This window comes from Rousettus aegyptiacus, unplaced genomic scaffold (assembly GCF_014176215.1).
Source record: "Rousettus aegyptiacus isolate mRouAeg1 unplaced genomic scaffold, mRouAeg1.p scaffold_m13_p_16, whole genome shotgun sequence".
In the NCBI taxonomy this organism is placed as follows: Eukaryota; Metazoa; Chordata; class Mammalia; order Chiroptera; family Pteropodidae; genus Rousettus; species Rousettus aegyptiacus.
In genome coordinates, this window is record NW_023416291.1 from 35,467,271 (window position 1) to 35,488,808 (window position 21,538).

General features: G+C 54.6%; 3 protein-coding genes across 23 annotated transcripts in view; 1 reads left to right on the forward strand and 2 right to left on the reverse strand.

Moving 5' to 3' along the window:
• Positions 1 to 4,073, forward strand: part of HNRNPM (heterogeneous nuclear ribonucleoprotein M) — a 37,408-nt gene extending 33,335 nt beyond the window's left edge. For 9 of the 19 annotated variants that reach the window (XM_016163060.2, XM_016163063.2, XM_016163050.2 and 6 more), the window contains 3 exons: positions 467 to 1,269; positions 1,926 to 1,977; positions 3,651 to 4,073. In XM_016163060.2, the coding sequence (XP_016018546.1) occupies positions 467 to 1,269; positions 1,926 to 1,977; positions 3,651 to 3,814 (1,019 nt within the window). In that variant the 3' untranslated portion in view covers positions 3,815 to 4,073. The remainder of the gene's footprint in view (positions 1 to 466; positions 1,270 to 1,925; positions 1,978 to 3,650) is intronic. The other 10 variants (XM_016163068.2, XM_016163064.2, XM_016163069.2 and 7 more) reach the window with 3 other exon arrangements.
• Positions 4,074 to 5,185: 1,112 nt separating this feature from the next.
• On the reverse strand, positions 5,186 to 16,308 carry PRAM1 (PML-RARA regulated adaptor molecule 1). Its single transcript, XM_036233800.1, has 10 exons — positions 12,496 to 16,308; positions 9,186 to 10,629; positions 9,034 to 9,100; positions 8,870 to 8,946; positions 6,287 to 6,341; positions 6,063 to 6,171; positions 5,742 to 5,904; positions 5,624 to 5,657; positions 5,499 to 5,533; positions 5,186 to 5,361 (listed from the first exon to the last, which is right to left on the reverse strand). Exons 1-10 carry the CDS (start codon positions 12,511 to 12,513, stop codon positions 5,324 to 5,326), a joined length of 2,040 nt encoding a protein of 679 aa, XP_036089693.1. The 5' UTR covers positions 12,514 to 16,308; the 3' UTR covers positions 5,186 to 5,323.
• A 123-nt stretch (positions 16,309 to 16,431) lies between these two features.
• ZNF414 (zinc finger protein 414) lies at positions 16,432 to 20,089 on the reverse strand. 3 transcript variants are annotated; one of them, XM_016163071.2, is made up of 9 exons: positions 19,946 to 20,087; positions 19,383 to 19,566; positions 18,916 to 19,228; positions 18,496 to 18,603; positions 18,290 to 18,395; positions 17,440 to 17,783; positions 17,310 to 17,360; positions 16,708 to 16,881; positions 16,439 to 16,614 (listed from the first exon to the last, which is right to left on the reverse strand). In XM_016163071.2, the coding sequence occupies exons 2-9, from the start codon at positions 19,434 to 19,436 to the stop codon at positions 16,541 to 16,543; spliced, it is 1,224 nt and encodes a 407-aa protein (XP_016018557.2). In that variant the 5' UTR covers positions 19,437 to 19,566; positions 19,946 to 20,087; the 3' UTR covers positions 16,439 to 16,540. The 3 variants fall into 3 exon arrangements, with proteins under 3 accessions (XP_016018558.2, XP_016018557.2, XP_036089694.1); XM_016163072.2 differs by lacking the exon at positions 19,383 to 19,566 and having other exon boundaries at positions 16,432 to 16,614; XM_036233801.1 differs by lacking the exon at positions 18,496 to 18,603 and having other exon boundaries at positions 19,946 to 20,089.
• Positions 20,090 to 21,538: the final 1,449 nt, after the last annotated feature.

Genomic DNA, 21,538 nt, shown 5'->3' on the forward strand with positions numbered 1-21,538 from the left:
TCTTAGAGGGATGAGCTATGTAATCCATTATACTTGGTGACCTTCCAAGGGTGAGATTTCCTAGCCTCTCCCTTGAGAACATTTCTCAATGTCTGGTGGTGGGAAAACTACATAGCTCTCAGTAATTGACAGCCATGGCTCATAAAGCTTGTCACAAGTACTAGCACTTTGGAATTAACATGGAGAACATTGTTGACACAGGACCTCCAGGGTTGGGTTTTCCCTTTTAAAAGTTTTATTATGGAAATTTCAGCTGTGGCACAGAAGTAGGAAGAATGATGTACTCATTCTAGTTAAAACTAGATGGTTTTAACAGTTGTCATCATTTGAGGGATGTCTAACAAGAAATCGTGGGACTTAGCTTCTGAATCATGGTTGAGCTTGTGAAGTGCCTAGGCCTCTGCACCCAGTCACCTTCTTGGTACAAGTCCCTGATATTTGCTTGTGTTTTGTGTCCCTGTTTCAGGTGGAGGTGGAGGCAGTGTCCCTGGGATCGAGAGGATGGGCCCTGGCATTGACCGCATTGGGGGTGCCGGCATGGAGCGCATGGGCGCAGGCCTGGGCCATGGCATGGATCGTGTGGGCTCCGAGATCGAGCGCATGGGCCTGGTCATGGACCGCATGGGCTCTGTCGAGCGCATGGGCTCCGGCATCGAGCGCATGGGCCCACTGGGCCTAGACCACATGGCCTCTAGCATCGAGCGCATGGGCCAGACCATGGAGCGCATTGGGTCTGGCGTGGAGCGCATGGGTGCCGGGATGGGCTTTGGCCTCGAGCGCATGGCCGCGCCCATCGACCGTGTTGGCCAGACCATTGAGCGCATGGGCTCTGGTGTAGAGCGTATGGGCCCTGCCATTGAGCGCATGGGCCTGAGCATGGAGCGCATGGTGCCCGCAGGCATGGGGGCTGGCCTGGAGCGCATGGGCCCCGTGATGGATCGCATGGCCACCGGCCTGGAGCGCATGGGCGCCAACAACCTGGAGCGAATGGGCCTGGAGCGCATGGGCGCCAACAGTCTCGAGCGCATGGGCCTGGAGCGCATGGGCGCCAACAGCCTGGAGCGCATGGGGCCTGCCATGGGCCCGGCCCTGGGCGCTGGCATTGAGCGCATGGGCCTGGCCATGGGTGGCGGTGGCGGTGCCAGCTTTGACCGCGCCATCGAGATGGAGCGTGGCAACTTTGGAGGAAGCTTCGCAGGTTCCTTTGGTGGAGCTGGAGGCCATGCTCCTGGGGTGGCCAGGAAGGCCTGCCAGATATTTGTGAGAAATGTAAGTGGCTTTTCAGGAACCTTTTGGTGGTATGCACAAAGGGAGGAGGGAGGTAGGAAGTCAGCAGGACTGAATAGTGGCATGTCTTGTTGAAGTCAGAGATGATGCCCGCCCTCGGAAAGAAAGTTGAGTAGCATGCAAGGCCACCTTGCCACTGTCCTCAAAGATTGATGCTGATAGGGTGCGGAGGGAATGTGAGTGTTTGTGACATTCCATGCATCAAAAATAGTGGGTTCTGTGAACTCACTGGGCTTCTCTGACTACTAGATAAAGAACTCTAGTTTTCTTATCTCTTGGCTTGAAGAGCCACTAAACCTTAGCATGACAGTTCTGAGTAAAAAATGGCTGTATCTGAATTACCTGTACCAATTTGACCACCTTTAGCTACTATTCAGTAGTTCTGTGGGCTGAACCACAGGCAATTGCGTTTTGCTTTCTCTGCATGTTGCTCCCATGAACAGATAAAGCCACAAGGGAGTGAACTTGGTGTGCTAGTTTAGAACCTCATTCCAGACAGACTTTTGTTCTCTGTCAGTCGTCTCAGTTTGAAGGTCAGCCAATTTCTCTGTTTCAAGTCACTATCAGAGACAATGGTGACATTTATACATTAGGATTTTGTTGAATCACTTACCAGTCTATTTTTTTTTTAACCTCAGCTCCCATTTGATTTTACATGGAAGATGTTAAAGGACAAATTCAACGAATGTGGTAAGTGAAAAAGGCTGTGTACATGTTTCCATATGTTGTGGCTTCAGAAATCTTAGCCTGTGATGTATTTGAGTCGTGCAGTGAAGCTTCCATCTTTGTCTTCACGGCCACTCTCCATGACACTAGAAGACTGATGGGACTTGCCATTTTTCTGCCTATTTAAATATTCATGCAGGTTGTTGAGTTTCCTTTTATGTGTCAGACACTTTTCATTTGTGTTCTCATTTTCATCCTTTTTTCTCGTTTTACAGTCTTTGAAATGAGGTAGCATCATTCCCATTTTAGAGATGAGTCAGGCAAAGTCAGTTCCCAGGGTCACATGGCTAAGTGAGAAACTTAAATAAAATGAATACATCTGAGACAAGGTCACTTTTCACCACAGCACCCTTGGGTAATGCCTCAAAGAGCGCTTGCCCAGCAGGTCCTGTGGGCCTGCAGTAGCTTTTGTGTTGGTGAGGCCGAGGGTGTCTGATTATGGTTTTCTGGCACACCAGGCATCCATTCTGGAAGGCTCATTTTGTGGCTTAATGGAAGTTAAGTTGTGTCTGGGTGGACCCCCTCACCCTCACCCCGACCACTTCCATCAAGTGGGAGGGTCTGCGTGGTTTGCTGGATTGTGGCTTCCTCAGAAATGTTCTCATTTCCTATTTCAGTAGTGGCTCAGATTTCACCATGATTGCTGCTTCTCCAGGTTCTTCTCTCAGTTCACCTGTTGAGCCATAGCCTGCCTTCTTGCCTTCTGTTCCATTCTGTGATTTCTGTGTTGTAGTAGGTAGTCAGAAAAGTCGCATTGGAGCATGCAGCTCTCCCTGCCTCAGATGCTTACAGGTGTCCCTAGGCCGACAAGAGAAAGTCTAAACTCATAAGCCCCTGTAGAACTTGGTCCCTCCAGTTTAGTCTCCCTCTTGTCTCTGAACCCTCAGTTGCTAGTGGTGTTCTCCAGAAGTGCTCTTTTGAGAGCTGTTGTTAGCAAGTTTTGATCTGGTGAACTTAAGCTATTTCAGAACTTCCCCATGAGAAGCCCTCTGGGATGTTGACCCTCCCTCAGAGTTAATGACTAGACTTGTGGGCCGCTAGCATTGGCTGCATTGTCCTGTCCTTGGCAGTCAATGAAGCGGAGCCCTGTGTTTCTAGGACTCTTCTCCTGTGCACTTGTTTTCATGGCACTTGACACATACATGGATGCTTAATTGGTGCTTGAATGAATATGTGAAACCCACTTGCTAATTATTACATAGCATTACATAGCTTATATTGGACAGTGCAGAAGTGTCCATTGTACTGGTCGTGACCTTGTAAAAGCGGTGGTATGCTGTAGTGAAAATGAATCCTCTAAAATTTGAATATAAAGTTGGCTTCATGTGTGCCTCCCACTTTTGAAAAAAAACTCTTGAGTGTAAAGGCATACACTTGAAGCTGCAAGGAAGGCTTATCATGGGGCCTGTCAGATTGTCGTCCCAATGGCAGAAGAATGGCAATGGGGTTGAGGGCTGTCGTAGCTGGGTCCCGGCCACTGTGTTCTGAGTGTTCATGTGCCAGGCCCAGGGGCCACTTTCCCTTTTGACTCTCCAACCGAAATTCAACAGGTGATCTGGACTGAGTGGAGCCCAGACTGAGGCTAAGCTCTGGTTTGCCTGATGAGTTGTGGTCTCTTCTTCCCTCCCTGTGCCCAGGCCACGTGCTGTATGCCGACATCAAGATGGAGAATGGGAAGTCCAAGGGGTGCGGTGTGGTTAAGTTTGAGTCTCCAGAGGTGGCTGAGAGAGCCTGCCGGATGATGAATGGGATGAAGCTGAGTGGCCGAGAGATTGATGTTCGAATCGATAGAAATGCTTAAGCAGTTGCCTTTTTTAAACATCGATACCAGACCTCTGAATTTGTATTTTTTCTTGTTAACCATTTTAATTTGTTGGCTGGATGTATAAAGATGTTTAAAAAATTCGGTTGCTTTTTGGGGTAATTTGAATTACTTTTTTAATGACTGGGGTTCCATTTGACTGTTTGCATTGAGATTGCAATGTGCGCAATTTTTTTTGTAGTTGTGGCATCTTGTTGACATCGAATATGACTTTGATAATAAATACCAGTTCCTGAAAGCCGCCTGCTTTTTTGTGTGTGTGTGTGTGCGCGCGCGCGCGTTGTTGGGCCATTACCTGAGGTTTGGATTTACTCAGTCTTTTCTCTACCTTTGGAGCTGTGACCACCAGGGGTTTCATCTCCTTTCTTGCTGGTTGGTCAACCCTGCCATGTTAGGAAAACTCATTATGGAAACTGAATCCTGAGTGGATTTTAATGCCCTTGTGCTGGCGTAATGGCTATTAGCTTGGCTATTAGCTGTCACGAAAGCTGTCCTGTCTCCCTCTTGTGTAATTTCTGTGAGAGGCAGACACTGCATCAGGCTCATTTGCAGTTCAGCTTTTGTTTTGGTCTGCTCCAAATGCTATAACAAAAATACCATAAGCCAGGTGGTTTATAAACAATGGAAATTGATTTCTCACAGTTCTGGAGCCTAGAAAGTACAAGATCAAGATGCAGATTCAGTGCCCTGGGTCATAGACAGTGCCTTCTGGCTGAAACCTCACTTGGTGGGAATGACCTTAATTCCATTTTCAGGGCTCTGCCCTTATGACCTAATCACTCCTCAAATTGAGCATTAGGTTTTCAATATAGGAATTTTGCCGGGGGGAGACAAATATTCAGTCTGTAGCAGCTTTGCTTAGCTAAAACAGACCCGGTAAGATGTGGGTTTCTAACCATTTTTAGTCCTGTAAAGGTTCAGGCTGAACTTGATCCTTGGACTCTATGAGAACTGGGTTACTCCCTACCATCACCACCACCACCACCAAGATGTGACCTCATACATATGTCCCCTTAAGCTAGACAGCTGTTTGCAGCCCGTAGGGAGCAACAGCTGCTGCTTTGTCCTGTCTGCATGTGGAGGGTTGCAGAATGGGGTGTGTCTTGCCCATCCCACTTTCCACTGTGGCCAACAGCCGACGGGGGTCCAATCAAGGGATTTCGATTTTGAAGTCTAGTAAGGTATCAGTTCTCTTGCTACCTTCTCCCTGCCACACTTCTCCTTCCTGGCCTTTATTCCTCAGGAGTGAGACCATGAAGGAGGGTGTTGACCCCATAGGTCCCCAAGTGTTCGATCATGGCTCCATTGTGTATGCCAGTCAGTAGGGAAAGGAAAGACAGGAAGCAAGGATGGTTTTAAAAGGGGGCTTTATGTAGTCCATGTACGTAGTCAGAACTGACTTAGCAGTTCTGCAACCTCCAAACTGGGATCCAGGGCTAGTGGGTGGCCGGGCTGGCATGTTGTCTGAGGTCCCCACAACTTCGTGCCTTACTGTCCCCGGGGGAATGGCTGGTTCTCCAGAGGGTCTGCAGAGGAATAGTGACTTCCAGTGATCCCTCTCCCCATAAGCAGATACCGAGCAGCCCCCAAGGAAGTGGGGTGGGGGCTTATCCCCTCCCGAGGCACTGCGATGCCTTCCAACCCATCCAGAATTTCTACATACCCCAGAAGCCAACATCGTCATACACTTCTGTTTCCCTGATGGAGAGCACAGATGGGTCAGCAAGGGTCACCCTGGCCTATCGACTCCCCCCCTTTCCTACCCCCTTGCATCAGGGCATTACTCACAGGGGCAGCAGCGCTGTTCTAGGCACGTAGCCATCTACAAAGAGAGTGGAAATGGGTGAGTCTTGGCCCGGTGGTGTGAAGCCTGTCTCCCCAGGGCTACCCGGCCCGGCTCACTCACACTTGCCCTTGGTGTCCCTGCATAGCATCTCTTCCTTGTTGGTGAACTCAATCACCTCCAAGATCTCCCCACGCCGGATCCCTAGGTACTTGCCACCGCCACGACGTGTCTTGGCATTGGGGTCGATCATCATCCTCGTCTGAATCACAATCTCCCCCTCAAACTAGGGAGGTACATGTTAGAACTTTGGCTTGTGCTGACACCCTCCCCCCGCCTTGCCCAGGAGCCCCAACTTCTTCCTGAGGATGGACTTCGTGGGGCCTGGGTCAACTGAACTGAGCCCAGCCCTCTTAGGGCTCTGGCTTAGCCTGGTGTCCACACCTTGAACTTCTTCCGGAACTCTCTCTCAGCTTTCTCTGCCTTCCGGATCTGCTTCAGCACCTTTGGGTCCGTGGGCAGCAACGGCTGTGGCTGGAGGACCTTCTCCTTCCTGAGACCCCAGTGAATTGGGTACTCATGAGCAAGATGTATTCCTCAGGAGTCCCCCTCCACTTCCCTTCCAGAGCTCAGCCCCTCCTTGTCCCACCCCCTTTACCCTGTGTTACCTGAGCTCAGAGTCTTGTGATTTCCTGGGTGATTGCTGGGTGGGTGGCACTTCATCTAGGGGCAGTCAGAACACAAGTTAAGGTGGAGATTGTTGGCTCAGCCTCTCTTGGCCCTGGTGGCTTGATCTTAAGTGGGCTTTCCTTGTGGCAGTTCTTAAGACATTCTCCCACTCTGGCCAGGCCCCTTCTCAACCCCTGCTCTGCCCACCTGCCCATCCTCTCCCCAGGCCTTTGTCCTTGGTTGTGAGTTGTACTGGGTTGCCTTTCATTTTCTTAACTCGTGACACAAGCTAGGCATGGCAGAAACTATTCACATTAATTCAACCCTCACAACAACCTTATTCATGATAGACAGGCAGTACTGTCAGTCCCAACTTGCTGATGAGGTAAAGGCTCTGAGGGATAAAGTGATCTGCCCAAGGTCACCCAGCTGGTAAGGGGGTAGAGAGGCAGGATTTATTTGCACACTTTTGAAGCTACTTTATATCTGGCACTTAGAGCAGGTTGAGTTCTGGGAATTAAAGAGATTTGGGTCAAAAATGACGCAAAAGCATATCCTGAAGGCAAATTAAGCCAGCCTCTGAGAAGGGGCTGTTTGAGCGGGGTTCTTGGACTGGCCTGGCTCATGGTGAGGCTGGACTGTGAGGGGGATCTCCCAAGGTAAGGCCGATGTTTCTGGCAAGTGACCAGCCTTCCAGGTAAGGCACCTGCTTGCCAAAGGGTTGGCTTACCGCTAGAGCCTCATGAACAAGTGAGTGAAGCCTCCAGAACCTGAAGCCCCCAGCTTTCCATTGTCCCTCTCTGAATAACTCCAAGTGTCTTGACATTTTGGGCCAGCAGTCCCTCCCATCAGGCAGCCCACTGAGGGGTATTTGTGTGGTATACTCTCACCCTTCAGACAGTAAATATGCCTCTAGTCTCAGCCTGTTGCTCAGATGATGGTGCCGTCCATGGTCCCACCCAGAATATTCCTTCAGCAGCCTCTGCCTCTCCCAGAGGCTGCCCAGGGTGGAGATGGTCACCCAGCTGAGAACAGTTTTGACATCGGCACCCTAGAGCCCCTACACAGCACAGCACACTCGTGGGCACTGCGTTGTGGGGCGGACCTGGTGCATCTATGGCCCAAGATTGCTGGCAGTGTGACCCTGAGCAGGCTCCACAGGGGAAGGCAGGCTCCTGTGGGTGGCCTGCTGAGATGCTGGGAAAGAGCTGGGCCCAGCCCCCAGCTGCTACTGCTCCAAGTGAAGTGGAGAGTGGGAGGATAGACTTGAAAAAGACAAAGCCGCCTTTGGGACAATCTGTGCTAACAGCACCACACTGTCTCAAGAAGGGGGAGATCCAGAGATTATCCAATTTGATGAGAATCTTGTAAGATTTGGTGCAGGGACAGTGAGCAGAGGTGGGGATGTTCCTGGTCTGTGTAAGGTTGGGGGAGAGAAAGTGGGGTTGGACAGTGCCTGCAAGGCTGCTGGGAAGTAGAATGGCCAGAGGCATTCTACTACATCCAGGTCCCAAACAGCGCCCCTCCCAGAGCAGAGCCACAGAGCCTTACTGGAGCAGAGCAGGAGGGCACTTTGCCAGGAAGCTCTGTGCTAACTTGGAGGGCTGTTGCAAACAGCCCCTGGGGAAAGCTCAGAGGCAGTAGGCTGGGGTGGGGGCTGCTGATGGGGAGGGTGAGGTGGGATTCCGAAGATACATAACCCTGATGGAAGGTTCCCCTGCAGGAGGCCCTTTCAAACCAGGGCAGGGACACAGCCTGGGAGCAGAGGCCCCGGGCTCCTCTGTATTGGCTGTGTGAGCTGGGGCAAGTCACTTCTCAGGTCTTCAAGCTTACACTTCTGTACAGTGGGCATGACATTGCCTTGGGAAGGTAGAAGGCAGTGTAGACTCAGTGACATACATGTAAAGTGCTTCCGTGGAAGTTTTTGTTTTCATGTGAGGTTGGTGAAGGCATTAACCGCGGAACTGGGTTGGAGGTGCGGGCCTGCTAGGCCAGCATCATGCTCTCCCAGTGCAGAGACTTGGAAAAGGAAGAGAAGAGTCCATTGGAACTCCAGAGTATAGAGAGAGATGCCAGGGCCACACCCTGTGTCCAGCCCACACCTCTCTTTGAGTTCCAGGTCCAAGTCCTCAGGTACCTCCAACACAACAAACAGGTCTATGAGGGAACCAGACATCTTTGTCTCTGACTCTGGGAAGGCTCCACTGCTATATCCAGGCTCAAGTCAAGGCTCCATATTTGGGCCTCATCCAAGTCAGCTCCCTTACTCCCTCTCACCCCTGCTTAATATACTACCACGTTGTCTTGCCCCTTTTTACCTGATCCTTCCACTGTCACCACCCCTGAGCTAAAGCCCTGACCTGGCCACCCACCCTCACTGGCTATTGGCCCTTATGCTGCCCATCTTCACACTGTTCTGCCCACCAGGAGCTGCTATGATATTTCTGAAAAGCCCCTCCTACTCTCTGCTTGCTCCGTGCTGTCAGGGAATTGGATTGGTGCTTGGCCTCACACCAGCAGCATGGCAGAAAATTCCCTAGCAACAGATGTGTCCCAGGTGCCTGGACCCGCCACCAACAAACCTCTGCTCCTGGGGCTGGATCTGGAATCGTCTGTGGGCTCCACGTCGTCATACAGCTCATAGATCTCATCTGGGTCCCTGCAGGGATACTTGAGATGAGGGCCTCTTTCAGCCTCATGACCTGCTTCATGACCTCCTCTTACATCCACTACTCCCCACACTCACTGTGGGGTGGCCTTAGGCTGTCGGGCCTGGAAGTGGATTCCAGCAGAAGAGTGGGTCCTCCGTAGAGCTGTGGAGAGACAGGAGCGTGAGGGAGGCAGGCATGGCCAGCGAGCCCCTGGCCCGTCCTTTCAGCCTGGGCTGCCCTGACCCACCTGTGGCTGCTGCTGAGGGTCTCTGAAAGCTCTGGATGTCCCTGAGGCCCGGGGGCAGTGGGGGTTTGGCCGGAGGGGGTCCCAGGCTGCTGACAGAAGGCAGAGGCCTCCGCCGGGGTGGGCGACCAGGTTTGAGGCCCAGCCTTGACCCTCCTCTGTGGGTGAGTGCTCCTGACCTCTGTTGCCTGGCTCCAAATCCTGAGCTAAGCGGGAATCTGGGGCTGGAGCTCACAATGGCTGTGGGCAGTGAGCTCTCTGAAAGAGAGCCAGGAAGCGGGGGCTTTCTAGAGAGATTCCCAAAAAACTCGATCTGCCCGGGCTTTTTGGGCAGAGCACTGGCCTCTGGCTGCGAGAACTTGCGGGGGTGCTCCTGGCCCTCGGGCCTTGTAAACCTGGGAAGCAGGCTGACCTCGGGCTCTGAGGATGTCCTGGGGAGGCTGCCCAGCTCAGGCTGGGAGGGTTTCTTAGAGAGTGCTTTGAATTCGGACTGCCTTGGCCTCTTAGGAAACACGCAGACTTCAGGCTCTGAAGACGTCCTGGTGAGGTCACCAAACTCAGACTGCAGGGGCTTCTTGGGGAGGTCATTTGGCTGAGGCAGTGGGAGCCTTTTTGGAAAGACACTGAAGTCGGGCTGTGAGGCGTTGGGGTGGGGCTCACTGGGCTCAGGGTTCCAGGGTGGCATCTGAGGGACTTCGCTGAACTCGGGCTGTGGCAGGGACTTCTTAGGGAGGCCAGTGACCTGAGGCTGCTGAAGCTTTCTTGGGAGCTCAATGAACTCAGGCTGTGGGGGCTTCTTTGGAAAGGTATTGAACTCAGGCTGCAAGGGCTTCGGGGTGGCTTCATTGGTCTCAGGCTGCCAGAACTTCCTAGGGAATGTACTGAGTTTGGGTTCTGCTGGGGGTCTGGTGGGGTTGCTGCGCTCAGGCTGCAGGGGCTTCTGGGCAAGTGCACTGGGCTCTGGCTGTAAGGCCTTCTGAGGGGCCTCATTGACCTCAGGCTGCAGGGGCTTCCTGGGGAATGGAGTGTTTTCAAGCTGTGGGAACTTCTTGGAGAGTTCGCTGAATTCAGGTTTGGAGGGCTTCATGGGCAGATCAGTAAACTCGGGCTGTGGGGGTTTCTTGAGCAGATCAGCGAACTCAGGCTGCAGGGGCTTCTTGGGCACTGCACTGAACTCGGGCTGCATGGGCTTCCTGGGCACTGCACCGAGCTCAGGCTGCGGGGGCTTCTTGTGGAGGTCAGTGGACTCGGGCTGCGGGGGCTTCCTTGGCACTGCACCGAACTCAGGCTGCAGGGGTTTCTTGGAGTGTTCACTTAGCTCAGGCTGCGGAAACTTCTTGAGGAGTTTCCTGAACTCAGGCTTTGGGGATTTTAAAGGGAGCTCGCTGGTCTCCGGCTGAGAGGCCTGGAACTTTGCTTGAAGACTCCGGAAGTCCTGATGGCTCCCCTAGGGGACACAGAGCCAGTTAGGCAGGGACTGGTACACACAGGGGTGGTGGAAAGATGGATGTTGGGACACAAGGACATTATCACATTGCCGCTTTCCTCTGTTCTTTAACCACCCCCTCCCCCATGTCCCCCAGTCTCTTCTGTTCTAATTGCGAAATACATCCGGCATGTAACCGCTTCTCACAGACTGCAGTACTGTCGTCCGCCAGAGGCACCGTCCAGCTGCCTCCTCCCTGACTCCTGCCCGCCCTCCATCTCTGGTTAGCGTCCTCAGAGCAGCCGGAGGAAACCTGTTAACCCTGAATCCCCAAACAGCACTATTTTTCTCTTAGTACCTGTCACCATGTATTATATTTATTTAATTTATATTTTTAAATGCGTGGGCAGTGACTTGGCTCATTTGTTTCTAATGCCCAGCACACAGTAGGTACTCAGTAAATATTTGTTGAAATAAACAACATAGAGGGCACAAAGTCAGGTATATACTCAGCTGCATCTGGTGTGACTCACATAGATGGATACAGAGACATTTGATCTGGAGGCAAATGTGGCACAGGGTCTCTCACAGCCTCAGATGTCCCAGCTGATGGTCAGGGACACAGTCAATAATGGCCATGAGGACTGGCAGGCATGCCCCCCAAAATGGGTGCAGTCACATCATATGCCATGTATAGTGCATAAAGTTTGTCCCAGGTGCTGTTTGTCCCTGCACCATCATTCAGAAACAGGCAGATGCACAAAGTAGGCTGGGCCTGCTCTGATGACAAATGCCCCAGAAGCCCCCAAGCCTGGCTTCACCTGGGGGAGATGGGGGAGGGAGGGGAAGGGCAGAACTACATGGCCTCTCCTCCTGCCATAGCTCACTTTCCTATCCAGAGAATGTGAGAAAAGGCTGCAATTCCTGCCTGGGGTCTGAATATGCCTTTGAAAGCCCCCCTACCCAGTGGGTTACCCATGGGGTCAAAAGGTCATGCCTGGAGGAACTGGCGGAGGTGGGAGCAGGCAGCAGGTGATTGACCTACTTTGTCATCCATAGGAAGCCCCTTTGCTCACCCTGGCCGTCTGTTACCAGTTGCTGTTCATGCTGATCTGGGGTGAAGGGAGTTGTCTGAGGCCTCTCATCTTTCCCGTATAGTCGCAGTCTAAGCCAGGGACCTAGGCAGGCCCCTTGGAGCTTGACCGTCCAAGAGGTGTGTCCTGGCTGCTTCTCACCTCTGGGCTTTTGTGTCGGTCATTCTCATTTCCCAGATGGCTTTCCTGGCCCCCTCTGCCACTCCAGTCTTGGAATATGCCCCCCAATTTCCATCTGTGGCACCCCTTGCCTCCAGCCAGTGGGGACTCTGCCAGGGCTTGGGGATTCACTCACCATGGCTGCAGGCAGGTGATGGGCCACAGGGTGAGTGGGACCTGAGCTGGGGCTGCTGCCTTCAGGAAGTGACTGTGGTTTCTGCTCCACAGGCCCCACTGGTTGGGGAGGGCAGAGGAGGAAGGAAGGGGGGCGGAACGGCCTGGCCCCAGGTTTGTCTCCAGATTTAGCTGGCCACTTCTTGAGTTCCTGACCTGCCAGCTAGTCTCCTTGCTTTGTGCATCGCAGGTCAGCACATTCACAATGTAGTCACTAGTTTCTTGGCTCTCTGCTGTTCCCCTTAATTCCTACAACATGACCTGCTAACCTCTGGGCTCCAAGGAGCACATGGCGTCAGACCCTGAGGATCTCCTACCAACAGAGGCAGGCCAAGGCCAACTCCAGCCAAGGCCTCCATGGGAGGGGCGTTCTCAGTGGGGAAGGGGAACAGTCTGCTCTTGGCAGGAGACCCAGGACTCTGCTGAGTGTGATGGGTGAGGCCTTTCTGCCGCTCCTTACCTCACTTGCCTTCCTCATTTCAACATTTCCCTGTGGTCTAATTTCGAGCAGTACTTCCCTTTTGCAGGAACAGATGTCACATGGGGCCGTGGATGGCTGTAGCTGAGCAGATGGCCCACTGGGATAGCAGATTTGAGGGTAGGCGGGTAGGCAGTATTCAAGGCTTTGGCCCCTGAGGATACCCCAGGTTCCCAGTGGACGGAGGGTCAGAGGAAAATTGAGACAACTGGGAGGTCAGAGAAGAGGGTGTGAAGGTAGCGGGCAAGACCAGCACTGTTAGGACTGAGGCTCAGCCAGATAAGGTCCCTGGGAGGTCAGTGACCTTGGTGCACAGAGGGCGGGGAACCCAGTAGGAGAGTGCAGAGCCCTGATTCTGAGTTTAGCCAGGCCCTGGGATTGCCTGAGGAGTTTACAAGGAGGCAGTCCCGGAGATTCTGATTTAGTTGCTATGGGGTGTGGCCTGAACCTGGGGACGTCTTAGACACTTGTGGGGCAATTTAAGGTACAGCCAAGCTGAGAAGTACTGGTGCCCGTCAGTCCTTCCAGTCCCTATTTTAAGGTGCAGGGTCTGCCTCCGGTCCGTGGTAGGATTCATGTGCTGCAACATCCCAGGTGATGTTCATACTGCTGGTCCAAGGGTCACACCTGAAGTAGTAAGGACACAGACGTTCCAGAAAGATCCAGGTGAGATAGGGAAGGAGGCTTTTGTCTTGAGCTCTTCTTTTTGCCTGCCCTGCCACGAAGTCCACAGGCAGCACAGTCGGAAGCAACTGCCTGTTGATGTGTCCGCTTTAAGAGCACAGCCTGAGGATTCTGGAGCCTCTGTGTCTGTGCATCCTGTCCTTGCACAGACAAAAATGGATCCCGAGTCACATTTCCAAGCGGGGTCTCGGGAAGCCAGGGATGATGAGGTCTGGGTCCTCTCTGGGTCTCTGGCACTAGACAGCACAGGCTGGTCACAGGCTGGTCACAGGCTGGCTGACTCAGTATTTGGTGAGGGAATAAAAACAAGAGCTGATTGAGAGCATACAGGCGGTGCTCAATCAAGGTAAGCTAAAGGACTGAATGACAGCTAGTGATTCCCTGGGCTCTGGGCAGGCCACTTGGTATGGACATCGCCAGCCTGGAACTTGGAGTTTAAAGGGTTTCTCCCTGGTAGAGTCCCTGCCAGCATGGAGGGTCCTGTGCTCCCTATTCCCCTTTGTGTGTTGGCACCATCCTGGAGGGTCCCCGCTGGGGCCTTGCTGAGTGGCCTTGAACATGGACAGAGGGCTGCACTTGGAGCTATGAACCAGAAGCAGGGAGAACAGAGCACTGGCCACAGTCTGACTTGGTGACTTGAGGGTGTGTGTGGGGGTTTGTTGGGGCAAGTGTCTGGAAATGTGTGGGCTAGGGAGGGGGGCCATGGGGGTTCTAAGCACATGTGGGGAGCCAAAGCTGAGAGCTGCAGCTGGCGCACACCTGGTCCTTGTGCGCAGTAGCCAGAGGCAGTGCCCCCGACTGCCCTAATCCAGGGGGATGGGGTGGGGGGATGGTGGCCTGGGCAGCCACATGAAGCACCGGGAGGACTGAGCATGTGGGTGACCAATCCTGGAGCCATAGGGTGTGCGGAGGAGTCGGGAGCCATGGACACATTTGGGCTGTCGGCCTTCACCTTCTGTCTTCTAGTTCTGGGTGGGGGTAATCCAGCAGGCATATGCCAGTGTCGGAGCTGGTGCTGGATAACTGCTGGGCAGTGGACAGGCACCTGCCCCACCTCACGTGGACTGAAGCCTCCTGGAGTGGCTCAGTCTCTTCATCGAGAACCTGCAGTCTCTGGCCCACCTGCCCACTTTGGGACAGCTGCACAAGGTGGGTGCCTGCCAGGATGTGTGGGCCCCTCTCATTCTCCCTCAGACTGACACTCCTGGGCACCCTCTGCTGTGCAAGCTGGGGCCCTAAGAGGACTCAGCTTTCAGGTATCCTGAAGTCGGGGTGGGGGTGGAGGTGGTTTGTACCTTGGCCAGAGGAGGAGGACAGGCACTGCAGGTGCCTAGAAGGGACACCGGGAACAGTAATGATTCCCAGGCAAGAAGATAAAGGTGGGATACGAATTGGGAGGAGGGAGGAAGGAGGTATTTTTTGGAGTGGGCAGGGGGTGCCCAGGCCAGGTGACCTAGCTCCCTAGGCCTCAGCGTAGAGCTTCAGCTGACTCCAGGACAGTGGGGGCTCTGGACCCCTTGTACTCCTGGGAGAGGTGGCTGCATCTACATGGGTCATAGGGTGGAGGTAGGAGTGTACCTGGACCAAGATGTTGGCCCTGGGTCTCTCTAAAAGGTCCTGATGGACTGGGAAATTTCATTGCCTGGATTTGGGGGTGGCTGAGGGACCCTGGTACCCTGGATATCGGTTGGGAACATGGGGGAAGGGGACCATTAAACCCTGTCCCTGGAGATGCAGGAATGCCTGAGACTAGGACCAGATTTCCCAGGACATCTAGGGGCCTTGGAAGTGTGGGAAAAGGGGAGAGAGCCCTTGGGGCCCAGCTGCCTGGGTTTTCTCATGGGTGCTAACTGTGCTTAGCTTCCAGGGTGGTATGGAATCAGAGTGGCTTGGAACTGGTCCTGGCTAGAGTCCAGGCTGTCAGCTTACCCTTATAGCTTCACTTTATCTGTAAAACAGGCCACTAGACCCTGTTACACCTCCTCCCCAGGTTCTTGAGAAGGTCTAGGAAGTCATGGCTTGGTGACCAGAGGGATGTGAATCACTCGCAAATATTGCCTAAACCCCCTCCCTCCCTCCTCAGTCTTTTGAATCCTCATGAGGACTCCAGGGCTGAGCATCATGACATCCATTTGAAGGACTAGGAAAGTGAGATGCAGGAGGGGCTGAGTCTTCCCCAAGGTCACACAGTCATGATTCTAAGCCTTCTGAGAAGGGGATAGCTCAGGGAGCCCTAGAGCCCCATCCCCATCTGGCCCCACAGCTGGTGCTGAATAATAACCACCTAAGCAGGGGCCTAGAGGTGCTAGCTCAGGTGCATTCTCACAGGATGTTTGTGTGGCCTTGGGTGGTGGTGGGGAGGTTTAAATGGGGCCTTGTGGGCTATTAGGAGACAGGATCTTCATCCCTATAGTTGTGTGGAGCCACTGAAAGGTACTAGGTTGGGGGGGGCACCATCAGAAGAGACCCCTATTTCTACAGGTGTTCAGAGTGGAAGGGCAAGATGGGATTGCTTTGAGTGCCCCAGGAAGGAGAGAGGGTTGAGGCCTGGGCTAGAGGACCATGGGGCTAAAAGTGAGCAAGATAAAGAAGGTAAAACCAGCCTGAGGGGTGGCTACCTACAACACGTGGGATTTCCAAACCCGGGAGCTTGACCTGCGAGGTTCTGATGAAAGTAGGGCTGAGATAGCAGTGTGGCACCTGAGTCTGGCCCTGGTCCAGGCCTGACTTCCCATGAAGAAGACCAGGATAGGGGAGTAGTAAGGAGGAAAGAAACCCAGGCTATCCAGAGCTGACCTTGACCCACGCTCTTCCTCAGAGCTAGGGCAGGGGAAGAAATGAGGACAAGGATGAGGCCTGAGTCTCGGCATGCCACAGACTGCCGAGCTCTAGGGACCTTGCCACTACCTTCTGAGAGGGCTGCCCCACAACCCTGTGACCTCCCTGTAAGTCAGCACTGGCCTCAGCACTTTTCAGCACCAGCCTCCCAGCCTGTCATCTCCACTGATTCCTGGGACTTAAAAAAAAAGTAAAACTGGGAAATTCCATCCCATCTAGCTTCTGGAAGTGGCAGGACAGGTCAGCGGACACTGGTGGTACTGAACTGGAGGCCTGTTCCCAGTGTTGAGGTGACAGGAAAGGAGAACGGTGAGCTCCCTCCCAAGTTGTTAAGTGCCCAGGACTGCTCAGACCAGCCCGCTGGATATCAGAGGGCAAGGGACCAAGACACAGCACAGGCCAGTTCATCGCGCCTTTTTTATTGTCCCCAGCCCCAACCATCTCAGGCTCCCCTAAAATTACAAAACTACCCACACCTCACAGCCCACCCCCTAAGCGGCGGGGTTCAGAGCGGCGAGAAAACCGGACACTCCCCCTCTGACAGCAGCGGCGACACCTTGGGTGCAAGCAGTGCCGGGTCTAGGTGGGGCAGAGGAGGGTGCGCCTGAGCCTCGGCCCCGCCCTTCGCCTCAGGGCCCCCACCTTTCCCACCCGTGTGCTCCCAGGCCTTACCCGCCCGCGCGTCGGGGCGCGGCAGCCCGGGCGCCGGGGCCGCGGGGGCGACGGGGCGGTGGTCCTCCAGGTGCAGGGTCATGGCGGGCCGCGAGGCCGTGGAGAAGGCGCACTGCATGCACGAGTAGCGGCCGCGCGTGTGCTCCCACACGATGCGGCTCGAGACCGCGTGCCCTGCGGGCAGGCGGGACCCCATCAGTCCCCGGCCCCAGCCCGGAGGACCGGTCCACCCTCGAGGACGGTGAACATGGGCGAGGGCGGCTTGGACCTTTCCCCACCTCCCCATCAGCTTCTGGGCACTGAGAGTCTGGTCTGGCTGATCTGTTTTCCCCGGGTGTGTTCCCCCCAGGAATTGGAAGCATTGAACTTGACTTTTCCGTGTCCCCCACTCCCATCCTCGGAACCACTGTTAGGGAGAACTCGTGAACTGAGCGCAAGCTTTACACAAAAACGCCGGCGCAGATGAAGGCGCGAGGGCCGGTAATTTTTAAGGCAAAATCCTGTATTTGGGGCTGGCACTGCTGCCTCCCAGTATCTCTTGGGCCCGGCAGGGCGCAGGACAGAAACCCCTCCATCCCGCCCTGGTGGTCACCTGCACGCACCTGACGGCGCGTCGGAGCCGCCCTGGGGTCTTCGCGGGCTGCCGCCCGCACCTGCAGTAAATTGGCAGGTTAAGGCCAGAAATCGGAACGAGCCTAGTCCACCCTCTGGCGGCCCTGGCACCACACTCACCTTGGCTCTTTTTCCAGACTGCGGCGCTGGAGGAAGGCGGCCCGGGCGCGGCGGCCAGGAAGGGGCGCAGGCGTGGGGGGCTTAGGCCAAAAGGTGCGGGGTTCAAGTAGGGCAGGAAGGGCCCGGTGGGGGCAGGGGCGGGGGTCGTGTAGGGCTCGAGCAGAGGGAACGGCAGGCCCGGCGCCGACGCAGGGTCGGACTCCGGGGGGCGCTCGGGCGCGGGTGGCTCCTTGTCGAGGGCAGGGGGTGGCGGCTGGGCTGGGCTCTGCGCATGCTCGGCGCAAACATGCAGATGCTTGAAGAGCGAGCGATGCGTGCGGAAGCGCAGGAGGCAGTTCTCACACCTGGGGGCGGGCACAGGGCTGGGTCTCCTGGGGGACCAGGGAGGGGCCTATCTGATGACACTTGGTGACCTGCCCCGCGAACGTGGTAAGGAAGCCCGGGCCCAAATCACAGATTCCCCACCTGCGGGGAGGAGCTTGCCCTAAGCGCCCCCCCTACTGTGGCCGCGACCCTTCCGGACCTGTCCGGGTCGGAGCCCTGGGGAAATGAGGAAGAAGTCTCAATTTTGACTTAGGTGGTCAGCTTTCCTTTAGGGAGGTATGAATTGGGCGGAACCACACCCACATAAGTCCCACCCCTTCCGCGTCTCTGGGACTCGCTCCAGCTATCAGTCTCTTGGGCAGGTAAGGGCAGGACTTGCCCCGGACCACTCCCACTTCTAGACCCAACCCCCGACTAAGAAGGGAAAAGGCCTGGACCCTAGGTACTGGCTATTACAAGAGAGGTGGGCAGAGCTGCCTGACGCCGGGTCATCGAGTACCAGAGGTTAGGATGGTCAGGGTCTCACTTGAAATAGCGATTGGGTTTGTAGTGCAGCTTGCTGTGTGCCACCAGTTCTTGCATGCTGGGGAAGGTCTCGGTGCAGCTCAGGGAGGAACAGCGAAACAGCTTGCCTGGCAAGGCAGGGTTGGAGGGCAAAGGAGTGCAGTAGGGTGACCACGGCTAGCCTACCTCCCACCCTAACCTGCCTCCCACCACCTACCCTGGCCCTACCTTCCAGGGACTGTGTGGGTGGGCAGTGGGTACGGAGGTGCTGTGCCAAGTCTCGAACACTGGGGAAACTGAGACAGCAGCCAGGGCTGGAGCAGGGTATCTGCTTTCCTGTAGGATGCACACAGCTGGGTCATCCGTACCTTCCCCACCCACGCTGTTTAGGGCTCTGCCCCAGAGGTATTATCCTATGGTTTCCTACTGGGGCCTTTACCCTCTGTCTCCTCCATCAGACTGAGCTGCCAGAAAGCAGGAGATGAACTGGCCTGGTCATCACTGTAGCCACAACCTGGCACACAGTAAACTGGTGCTCAGTAAACAGTGATTCTCTCTAGATAAGCCCCAAGTCTGGAGATACTCTGCACTCCTTTCTGCTATTGTTTCCGGGCCTGTGACCCCACAGAAGGCCCCATCAAAGGTCACCTGGTAGTGGGCGTCGTCTGGGAGGCCGCAGATCCTCGCTGGTCACGGAGACTGTGCTGATTGGGCCAAGGCTGGTTCCAGGGCCAGGCTGGACACCGTCTGGGCCTGGGGAGGCACCCTGCTGGGTCCCTCCAGGCCCTTCACGGTCCCACACTGGGGGTGTGGCTGCCCGGTCAGGGCCTGGCTCCTCCCCCATGGAGAAGGAGGTGGCTGCAGCACCCACAATCGGGGACAAGACTTCCTTATCAGCCTCACTGGAGCTGGGCTCTGCAGTGGCCGGCATGTCCGGGCTGGGCCCTGAGGGTTCCTTCTCCTGGCAGAAGAAAGGTGGGGAGAATCCCTCTGGGCCCAGGTTCTGCTAGGGCCAGCCAGAGGAACCCTTCCCACCCCGCCAAGACCATTGGGCATTCCTGAAGTAGCGAATGCCCCGAAGATATCACCGGTCGGCCCCCATCCTAAGGCGTCACCATCAAGAGAGGGCAGGAGATGAGGGCGGATTGTGCTCCTGCCTCTGTCTCCATTCCCAGGCTAGGAGCTGGGCGTGTCCCAAATGCAGAAGGGGCCGTCTGTCAGGAATTGCTCCAGTGAAAGGAGCATCCCCTCCTCCCAACCTGGGAAGGTGGGATGCCCTCTATGCGACGGGGGCGTGGCCTAGAGGGGGTGGGCAGGATAAAGGTTATGAAGGCGGGGATTTGAACAGAGCGCAGCTAGAAAGATTCCGGAGAGGCCACAGTGGCCGAGTAGATTGTATGAGAACGGAGATACACATATCACTGCCGGGCTTAAGCCCTGCAGGCAAACTTGGAGCTAGGGGCCCAGGTAGATATGGGTCAGGGGCGGAGTCGGAGGCCTGTGGGCGTGGCTTAGTTGAAGCAGGGCCCAGAAGTAGGGGGTTGGGCGCTCGCCGAATGACAGCTAGTGGCAGCGAGTGCCCGGATGTGGGGGCGGGGCCGACCAGAGGGTGTGTGCGCGACAAGGCCGCTCCCCGCCAGTCCCCGCTGGCTGGCCGCACCCACGCCGCCACGCTCACCATCCTCGGCCTGGCTCAGCCTCTTGTTCCCGCGGCTCGGGCGGCTCTAGCTGAGGCTGCGGCGACTCCCTGGGCAGCTGTGAGTTCGCGCTCACGTCGGCGCCATTTTCCGCCTCCCCTCTCTCGCGAGAAGTGGGGCGAGCCCTGCGTACCGCGTTCCGCGAGGGGGCGGGGCCTGAGATCCTCCTGGATAACAGAACAAATCCCGGGGCGGAGTTGCAAACCCGGGGCAGTCGTAGGGTCGACCTTTAAGAGAGTCTGTGCTGAAATCTGGGATTAAAATGTTTCCTGGCCTGTGTTTTCGTCTGCAAAATGGGCATCTTCATCCCCTCCCATCCTGTCACCAACCCTCGAAGGGCGATAAACAGTGGTTCTACTTTTTGAAGAGGTCGTGTTGAATGGGCAACCTTTTTGGAAGGAAATTGACAGTAGTAAAAATTTTCAGTGCACTTAGTTTTGAAGTTGGAGTGGGTCCGTTGTGATAGCCAAGGGCGGAAAGCGTGCTAACTATCCGTCTGGCGAGGTGCGTTTCCAGGATGGCGGCACTGGGTGTACCAGTATGGAATGAGTCACCTGTCCAACACATTGTATGCTAGGTTCTGGGGAACCAGAGATGAACAGTACAAACATCCATGACCTCAGAGGCGCTCAAATTTTAAAATGGGGAAACAGGCAACAAATGTAGAAAAGGGTATGAGGTTATATTAAATGCTACTAATTAAAAAAATAAAAACAGGGATGTGATACTGATGGGTCAGGGAAGCCTCTCTGTGAGGTGACTTTTGAACTATTGCTTGGCAGGAAGGAGTGAGCCAGTGGAAGGTCATGAGGCTAGAGCATTCTGGAAAGGGTGGATAACTAATGCAGTTGTTCTTAGGTGGAGAGGAACAGCAAGATCAGCACACTGCTGGAGCAGCGTGGAAGCAAGATGTGTATAGAAGGTCATGCAGGGCCTTGTGAACTGCGGAGAGGAGTGTGGTTTCTATTCTAGACACTAATGAATTTTAAGCAGGGGGAGGTACACCATCTGATCCCAGGCCATCATTTGGGAGATGAGCTATTGGAGGATGAAGTGAACATTTGATCTCAGATCTCCATAATACATTATTTAACCATTCAAGAGGTATTCATTGAGTTCTAGGCAAGTGTAGACTTTATGTGTAATGTATTTCCATCTGTGTACATAAGGTGCACCTATGTGGATTTTTGTACCTATGTGCTTTTTTATATGCAGAGAGTACCATTAAGAGACATTAAAAATTGGGGAGGGAAACGGATTTTTGAGTGAGGGAGAGACAGATTTCACACTTCTGTGCAGTTTTAATTTAAAAACCTTTGGTTATCTTTAATACAGTTAAAAACTTGTAAAAACATCATTTCGATGGAGAGTGGAGAGGTGTATGTGTGCAGGAGAAGTTGGTGCAACATAGGTGATCGGCTGGAGGAGACGAAAATGAGGGTGAGATTGAGCCAAAGCGAAGTATAAAACAGGCTTTATTAGGGTGTGTGGACGAGGTTCTCTGGTCCCGAGGGAAGGGGCCAGAGAAGTCGCACGTGTCTGGGGTATAGGCGCGGTTTTTAAAGGTTTTGGCC

What these genes read in the sequence shown, in the direction of transcription:
- PRAM1 (XM_036233800.1), bottom strand. An exon ending in TCACAAGACTCTGAGCTCAG is followed by an intron (nt 6,172 to 6,286) that starts GTAACACAGGGT and finishes CTGGGGTCTCAG; the next exon opens with GAAGGAGAAGGTCCTCCAGC. An exon ending in AGAACAGCGCTGCTGCCCCT is followed by an intron (nt 5,534 to 5,623) that starts GTGAGTAATGCC and finishes GCTCTCCATCAG; the next exon opens with GGAAACAGAAGTGTATGACG.
- ZNF414 (XM_016163071.2), bottom strand. Translation starts at nt 19,436, where the DNA reads ATGGAGACAGAGGCAGGAGCACAATCCGCCCTCATCTCCTGCCCTCTC. An exon ending in CAGACGACGCCCACTACCAG is followed by an intron (nt 18,604 to 18,915) that starts GTGACCTTTGAT and finishes TGCATCCTACAG; the next exon opens with GAAAGCAGATACCCTGCTCC. An exon ending in AGTCTGGAAAAAGAGCCAAG is followed by an intron (nt 17,361 to 17,439) that starts GTGAGTGTGGTG and finishes AATTTACTGCAG; the next exon opens with GTGCGGGCGGCAGCCCGCGA.